The sequence below is a fragment of the Engraulis encrasicolus genome, chromosome 22 (assembly GCF_034702125.1).
Source record: "Engraulis encrasicolus isolate BLACKSEA-1 chromosome 22, IST_EnEncr_1.0, whole genome shotgun sequence".
Classification (NCBI taxonomy): domain Eukaryota; kingdom Metazoa; phylum Chordata; class Actinopteri; order Clupeiformes; family Engraulidae; genus Engraulis; species Engraulis encrasicolus.
Genome location: NC_085878.1, coordinates 28,316,306 through 28,324,940, shown reverse-complemented (window position 1 = coordinate 28,324,940; position 8,635 = coordinate 28,316,306). Strand labels below are relative to the sequence as shown.

Genomic DNA, 8,635 nt, shown 5'->3' with positions numbered 1-8,635 from the left:
TATAATCGTTACATCGGAGACGGTTGGGGTTGAGGTTGTCATCTCAACGCAAGACTCTTCAAAGATCTACCTAGGCTGTATCTTAGCTAACCCCTTAAAAATTACAATGATTTTGGTCAGCATAAATATAAAAGGCTAAATAAATATGGTTTATTTAATTATTTATTTGCAACCTTCCCCATTCAGAGACAATACAGAATCTAGTAAAAACCCAGGGTGAGTCCCCAACGTGATGTCATAATCGCATTCTATCTAAGAATTTTGGCCAACCTGCAACCACACCTTTAACTAGACTTGCAAGCTTTCGATCCTTACATACACGTGACATTGTTCAGGCATATCTGCTCTTTTCTTTACTCTTTTCTTCTGCTCTTTCCTTCTTCAATCCTTCACTTCACACCATTATTTACAAAACACCAAGATTACAGACACTACAATATCCCCAGTCAGTCACTGACCTAAATATATTGTCTCTGGCTTGTCTGTGTAGGTTTCATTCACTCCTCCAAGTTGCAAATGATGGGTTAACAAAGCCACATTAGAAACAGACAACACTGCAGGACAGAGTCTTTGCGATTTGGCTCCGTAATGAGATTAAATAGACATGAACCAAGGGTTCCCCCATTAAATTACACCCTATTCTCAGGTCAGCATGTTCTAATCTAATAGCATGGGCCAGGGAGAGAAGTGGAGTGGAGGAGTGAAGAGTAAAGGAGAGGAGAGAGGAGTGGAGAGGAGGAAGTTTAGTAAACAACACCAATGTCACTGTTGCTGGCTCTGGACTAATGACAATGAACCTGAAAGGGAGTTCTGACCATTAAGACCATGCATACCCTTTCAAAATAGCCAGTGGGGTCGGCCGGTGCATTGGGAGAGACTGGTGTTGTTTCAGCACCAAGGACAGCAGCCAGTATGGGCCAGGCGCAGCCTACTGAGGTTGGAGAGGAGATCGACGTGGCTGCCCTGCAGGACATGTACAAGAAGTTTGTGACTGAGTGCCCGAGCGGCGTCTTGTTCCTACACGAGTTCAAGCGTTTTTTCGGCGTGGATTCCTCCGGCGAGGCATCCGATTATGCTGAGAACATGTTCCGCGCTTTTGACAAAAACGGGGTGAGAGAATAATCCATGCTTTCACAGCACAGCATGTGGTTGTTGAGCTTTTCACACATGCAACTGCTTTGTTTTGTTCATCTAGCTGCTGCTCTACAACCGTTTCAAATGAAGAGCTTCTTTCCAAAATGAGATATATATATATATATTGGGAAATTGTCATTTCTGTATTGGGCATTCCATTGAATTGCATTGCAAAAAAGGTTTAAAAAAGTATGTTCTCAAAACATTTGAATGGCAAGAAGTCACACATAGATGATAAGACTTGCTAATAGTCAACTCCAATATTAAAATGCAAAAAAGTCAAAAATGGTGGATCTCTCATTTTGGAAAGAAGCTCTTCAAATGCATTCTCTGTTTTCCCTACAGGACAACACAATAGATTTCCTGGAGTTCGTGGCCGCCCTGAATCTAGTTTTCAGGGGTGACCTGGAGCACAAACTGAGGTGGTCTTTCAAAGTTTATGATAAAGACGGCAACGGCTTCATCGACAAGACAGAACTTCGAGCAATCATCGATGTAAGTTGCTCTCGCACAAGCTGCATTACTATTCAGGCTACCTTCTCCTCTGGCCTTCTCTGACATGTCTGATTTGCCATCTCTGCAGAATAAACAAAATATCCATATTACTGTCGGCGAGGTTAGATGTCTCTCACTAATGCCTACATTTCTTTACAGAGTATATATCGAATAAAGAAGGCATCTAAGAAAGACACAGAGTGTCTCCAGGCGGTTGATGAAGTGTGTGAGAGAATATTTCAAGCAATCGATGCTGACGGAGATGGTAGGTGTTGATATAGTGCTAAATAGTTTTGTCTTAGGAATCTGTTTACATAACAGTCTGTATGAGCAATGTATCTCACAGTAGTTTTAAACAGAGTTTGATTTCTGTTACCACAGTAGTTAGCAGAACTGGCAATAGCAGTAGTAGTAATAGACATAGTGAATAATGATTCATAGCTTCTTTGTGCAGACAGACGCACTGGCGAGCCTGTTCACTCATTGCTATAAAATCTAAACTGCATCATGGCAACATTGCTTTGACATTACTGAGAGCCTTAAGTAAGAAAATAATATTTGGTCCTTACAATTTTGACAGTAAGTGATGAGGTGACAATAAGGTCATAACGTAGGCTATGCACAAAACCGTTAAATTCAAAAGGTTTTTTTTAAGTAGGAGGAAAAATGCTGCATGAACATAAATACAAAATACATTTTGAGGCAAAATAATGCTGGACATAACATCAGCTTCTATAACAATAACAGCTGTTTTCTTGTCTCTTCTTTCAGGTCAGATCAATATGGAGGAGTTTTTGGAGGGTGCTCTAAAGGATCCTTGGGTCCTCAATATGCTAAGGCTGGACATGAACCCCTCACGTTGGGTAATAGAACAGAGAAGGAAGAGTGCCTTCTTTTGAGAGAGAGAGAGAGAGAGAGAGAGAGAGAGAGAGAGAGAGAGAGAGAGAGAGAGAGAGAGAGAGAGAGAGAGACTGCCTCTACAGAACAGAGGAGGAAGAGTGCCTTCTTTTGAGAGAGAGAGCGAGAGAGAGATAGAGAGAGAGAGAGAGAGAGAGAGAGAGAGAGAGGGAGAGAGAGGGAGAGAGAGAGAGAGAGAGAGAGAGAGAGAGAGAGTTAGGCGTCTGTAGGTGAGTATGTGGGTGGGGGTTGGGAAGACTGGTGAGACAGGTTGGGGCTTGGATTGAGGGACAGGGTGGGAATGTTTGTGATTGCAGAAGGGGGCAAGCACTGGGACACCACCAGGCGTTTGGGGTAGTGAAGTTAGGATAGAGTGACGGTGTCATGAGAAGGGGGTTTAAGGGTGGGCGTGTGGAGGGGCAAGGTTGGGATGTTTGTGTTGGAGGAATTGGCAAAAAAAGGGGTTGGAGCAGGGGTGGGGGTGATGGTGGGGCGATAATAAGCAGAATCACCTTCAAAATATTAGGTTGGGGCAAGAAGATGGTGTAAGGTAGGGGTGATGGTAGGGCCCCGCTTTGAGCATGCGGTGCATCTGGGACACTGGTAATATCATCAAACAAAGAGCCAAAAATGTTATTGCTTTTCAAAGGGGGCCTGCATTTGCTGAATTCCCCTGTTCAGGTTGCCTATGTAAAGATGATAATTGCCTTGTGATCAGTAAGACTTTTTGGTCTGATTGATTGATTGATTGATTGATTGATTGATTGATTGATTGATTGATTGATTGATTGGCCATTGCCTTTTGTGTTATCATGACAAATAACACACTAACACTTTTAATGATTGTAATCAAAGTAAGATCTGTAAGATCTGTAATTTTGTCTATTTGATTATTGCCCGTTGACATGTAAGGTCTGTGGTCTGTTTACTATAAACACTAATGATATCTGGATCATGTACAGTATGATGACGCATGTGGGTACAGTACTGTTTCTCTGCTTTTCACTAGGGTAACCTGATATTACCATCCCCTCATAATAAAATTTGCACAGAGGGTCTGGAACTGATGACCTGGGAAATGTTAAATGGAGGGAAGGGTGAACTCTCCCTAAAAAAATCACCCTATTTTATCCTATCGCGATCATTTGTTCATATGTGCCTCCCTCCCTCGTCCCTCCCCCATTCGCTGGTCTGGTAATAAGACCAACCCCCTGACAGAACTTCAGTTTCAGATTATCTGTTGGGATTATTACAAGGGGATGGAGACATCAGGCTAACTCTGGGGCCTAAAATGATGCCCTGTGTCTCATATTGTGCACTTGTGCATTTCGGGCACTGTGTTTCGGTATATTCAGTGCCCAGACAATGCCAGGATGATGCTCCTAACAATGGCCGAAAACATAGTGCTTGAATGATGGACACTGCACGCACTAAACGGCCGCCATGTTGTTAATGAAACAGAAGAATTGTGGCGTTCAGCTCAGTAGAAGAGTATTAGCAACAGTGTTGCTAAGACACCAACCTTTTCATGCCAAGCCAAGTATTATGCATGATAGTTGCCCATTTGTAAACACAAGCACAAGATGCTGTGCAGTAGCCAACCAATATTTTGTCGAGTTAATGCTGTATGCTCACCTGTCACTTCAAGTGAGGGCACAGTGCATAGTGCTCACACTTTTCCATGACACTATGCAGTAAAGACCTCAGTGCACTGTGAGCACTGACACAAGTGCATAATATGAGACACAGGGACGGATTCCAATTATTCTGAAGTGTTCTGGAATCTTTGCCATCACTCAAGCACCTGGGCAGAGGACACTGGAGCCCACACCTGAGGAGATGCTTTTACTGCTGCAGCTATGACTAATTATCTAGGCTAATTATCTACGTATCTGATGCTTATCGTTAATTTGCCAAAACAATAAAGTTTTATTATTGCGTTTGTAATGTATTGTGCTTTATTACACTTGCTGTGCAGGTTTTGCTGCACTGAATCCTGCACTCACACTATCATGCCAATGAAGCTTACTGTGTTTCAATTGGAGAGAGAGAGAGAGAGAGAGAGAGAGAGAGAGAGAGAGAGAGAGAGAGAGAGAGAGAGAGAGAGAGAGAGAGAGAGACTGCCTTTATACAACAGTATCCCCATTTGCTAATCTATCAGTGTGAAGGACAGGGTGAGTGTCATGGGTTTAAGGCAGGTGAGGATTCTTTTTTAATCAGAGACTGCAAGCCTGATCTGGCCACCAGCAAGATAATTAATTAATTGTTGATTAACCCTACGCAGCGGGAGTGGGGTATCCCAGTGTGACATACTACTTACTTAAGCAACACCAGACCGTTAAGGTCAGCTGCACTCAGAAACGATTACTTGGGGAAACCGGGCTTGCCAGAATGTACACAGGAGGTTAGACAAGTTCACGGGAGGTTTCCTTACTTGCATGTTGAACTGAACCTACACTACAGTACTAAACTGAAGCATGGTCATTCCCACATTGCAAAACTAGGCTAATACATACTTATGGGTAGGGGATTCCCCCACTGAAACGTATCTAACTATACCTACCATATTATGTTTATTTTTAGCTCATAAATACTATCTAGTATTTACACAGGTGGGTAGCGTTGAATGTCATGCTATGTGGATGAAAAATGAAAGGACAAGCCTAGTAATGCCTTTTCAGTTCTGGGGATTAACCCATCCCAGTGTCTAAAAAGTATCTTCAGTGAAACTTTGTTTTAATACTCAAAAGCCCAATCATTCAATAGTACCAAAATATAGTAAGTATAATTGTAATAATCATGCATTCCTATAAAGTTTAGTCAGGGGCGTATCTGCAAATATTTGGCCCTATGCAGTACATACAACCAGCTCTAATGACGTCCCACCCATACAGTATTTCCACAAATATCTGACTGTGTGGGTTTCTCACATACATGGGGCCCTGGTGACTCAGGCCCACATTCTATCACACATATTATAGATGACTGTCTTATGCAAAGTGATTTAAAGGTATGATAGGGACAGATGTAATGGGCTGCCAGATTAAGAAGATTGCCTCAATCATGTAATTCATGGTCAAAGTCTGTGCTTGTGTAATATATATTTATTGACAATAGTATCATATAAAGGGGTCCATTATAGAGCTGGTACAAAGGGTCGAATGTTTGGTGCTACCGTAGGCCCCATGGTCCTCAGAGTTGTCAGAGTTGTCTGGATTCATTAAAATTCATGAGAACAAAACAGTCCACTTTTCACCTTTATTTAGAGGACTTGATACAAATGGAACAAATGGCACGACCCTTTTTAGTAAGCATGGTTTAATGACCCAAATAATGATGCCTCATATGTTTTAGGGCAGGAATAGTTTGAGGAGTAGGGTAAAAGCATGACTAAAAACATTGCTGTGTGACACACACATGCACACACACACACACACACACATGAACACGCACACGCACACATACACAAACACACACAACTTTACTGTACCCCACATTATCCTGGCTCATGCTTTGAAATAATGTAGTAGGAACACTATTCTCAAGGATCACACATGAGTAGGCTAAGAATAAACTCTACAGTGGATGATCACACATTGGCCATTGCATGTGCAAATGGATTTGAAAATGCAGCAAACCGCATAACGAAGCCACATACGGTGATGCAATAAACAGTTTGTTAGTCATCTACATTTATTGGGTAAATTGATAAGAAAAGATCTATAGAAAATGTACGAAATGATTCATATAGGCCAGGCTACAATCTTTACATTGCACATATTATAAAAGTGCCCCATTTCTAAATAATATAGGTAGGGCATTATGTTGTCCATATTCCATGCAGCCTACATTGTGGAATGTGTATGTGTTCAATTAAATGGCACAGGCACACTACAAATGTGGTCAATGTCTACATTTCATTTCTGATTTCAGCATCTAATATCTATTTTAGGCTATATAAAGCCTTCTCTATGGGCACTGAAAGTGAATTCAGGTGCCAAAAGACTTTTTCGTCAGACCTTTACCTTATCCTCACTAAGCCCTGTTTTCATTGGCTGTTGACCAAAAGAGGAGTAGGCCTAGCCTAGCACTCTCTTCGGCGCTGTCCATGGTGCTGCCGAGCAGTAGACGTATCGCGGCCGCCATACCTACAGGTTAGTAGATGAAGTGGATTAACGTGGACTTTAATCCGGGTTTTTTACTATACATGGCAGAAACATCACCTCCTCCGAGGCTCCACCGTCTCTTTAGACCATTGAGGTTAGGTCTCTCGCGGCGAACAAACAAGCAAGCACTGTTCTGTGCCTGAAAATGAGGACATGTGGTTCAAAAGTTTCGACGCCTGAATGAGGGACAACATTGTATTTTACGTGCGGAACAGCACGTGAAAAGTGTTGATTTCTGTCATGGGCCAGACTGACTCGCAGTCGCAGGAAGATGAGGAAGTGGACGTCTGCGCCATACAAACTCTCTACAAAAGTTTCATCATGGAGTGCCCAAGTGGATCGTTATATCTGCACGAGTTCAAGAAAATATTTGGGATTAAAAACGACGACACCCCCGAGTCACTATATATGGATAATTTGTTTAGATCATTTGACATGAACGGGGTAAGTTTGCAATGTTGTCACAGTTAGCTCAGGTAAACTGAAGAGTTTAATAGGCACTGTGAGGGTTAAATTAGCTGGTTATGCAGCCAATGTTTTGTGGTGAGGGTTAGGCTATTTTATGTAACAGCAGTTCTGTTAAAATTCCAGGATGACGTTCTAGACTTCATTGAATATGTCGCGGCACTCCATCTTGTTCTGCGTGGGAAACTAGAGGACAAACTCCGATGGTCATTTAAAGTGTTTGACAAAGACGAGAACGGGCGTCTAGACAGAGACGAGTTAAAACAGATCATCAAAGTGGGTGATCATCCTCCTTGTATCGTTCTTATCATTTACATTCACACTGATCTAACATTTGTTACATGGTATTAAGACAATTCCATCTTTTGCAGATTATATACAAATTGAAAAATGGACAAATGTATGATGACGCCGGCAGGCAGCTAACCGTTGATGAAATGTGCGAGCGACTGTTTGATACAATAGATAAAAACGGCGATGGTAAGTAAGTCCCATTTGCTGATCCACTTTCATGCAATGCCTAAAACCTCTTATTGTTTTCCATCTACTCAGCAACGTCCACTTAGTCTTAATAAGAAAGCAGCCACAGATTTCTCATTGATGGAAGCAGTAATGAATATTCCACTTTGTTCCAGGCCACATCTCACTGGACGAGTTTTTGGAAGGATCCCAGGAGCCCTGGATACGTAATTGCCTCCAGTTGGACGTCAACCCATGTGCCTGGGTAAACCAGCATCAGGACCAGATCAGTGGATATAAAAAGCCTATATCCAAGGATCCAAGATTACGTGATTACTGATGGACGTGCTATGAGATTCCTAAGGACATACAGCTACATATAGAGACAGTAATACAACAACTTCATTCATCATTGCATAGGTCATCAGGACATGGACATGCCTTAAGGACCTACCTACTACTGGCACAAGGATTTCACCCGGACCGAAGTGACTCTTGGGGCACAGTATAATGCCCACATGTGCATTCTTGTTGAACATTGCATTTAAAATCCAACTGTTGTTGGTTGTTGCTATTCAATATAAGCCTAAAAATAGACACCCTCAAGTGGCAGAGCCTTTTTTGTCCAGCAGGTTGGTCAAGAAACGCACAATAAATCCTGGCTCTGGCATGGGGTCGACCAGACCAGTCATAATGCTCTATCTGCATGGTGACTTTTTTTTTGCCCCACAGGCTTTTGCTTGCCTGTGGACTGACCCCAGACTGCACATTTTATGTCATCATTTGGCTTGTCTGGCTAGTTGAATCTATGACAGTAATGTGCCTACTCTGTGCCATAAAGAAGTCCAATTAGTGGTTCAGACCCAAGTTGAGATTTGCCCTTAATAATTAATTAATTAATAATACACCAATTGACAAGTATGAATATGAATAAATGTCGTTTAAACATTTATTTTGGTCTTTTGCTTCTTTAAATCATCACGCACTGTATGGTTGTGCATTGTACACTCAAGAGTACT

General features: G+C 42.0%; 2 protein-coding genes across 2 annotated transcripts; both read left to right on the top strand.

Annotated features, from left to right (window-relative positions):
• Positions 1-747: 747 nt before the first annotated feature.
• Positions 748-2,528, top strand: LOC134439231 (guanylyl cyclase-activating protein 2-like). The gene is made up of 4 exons (XM_063189129.1): positions 748-1,110; positions 1,480-1,629; positions 1,789-1,894; positions 2,401-2,528. The coding sequence occupies exons 1-4, from the start codon at positions 913-915 to the stop codon at positions 2,526-2,528; spliced, it is 582 nt and encodes a 193-aa protein (XP_063045199.1). The 5' UTR covers positions 748-912.
• Positions 2,529-6,923: 4,395 nt separating this feature from the next.
• On the top strand, positions 6,924-7,986 carry LOC134439233 (guanylyl cyclase-activating protein 2-like). The gene is made up of 4 exons (XM_063189130.1): positions 6,924-7,136; positions 7,284-7,433; positions 7,529-7,637; positions 7,793-7,986. Exons 1-4 carry the CDS (start codon positions 6,933-6,935, stop codon positions 7,954-7,956), a joined length of 627 nt encoding a protein of 208 aa, XP_063045200.1. The 5' UTR covers positions 6,924-6,932; the 3' UTR covers positions 7,957-7,986.
• Positions 7,987-8,635: the final 649 nt, after the last annotated feature.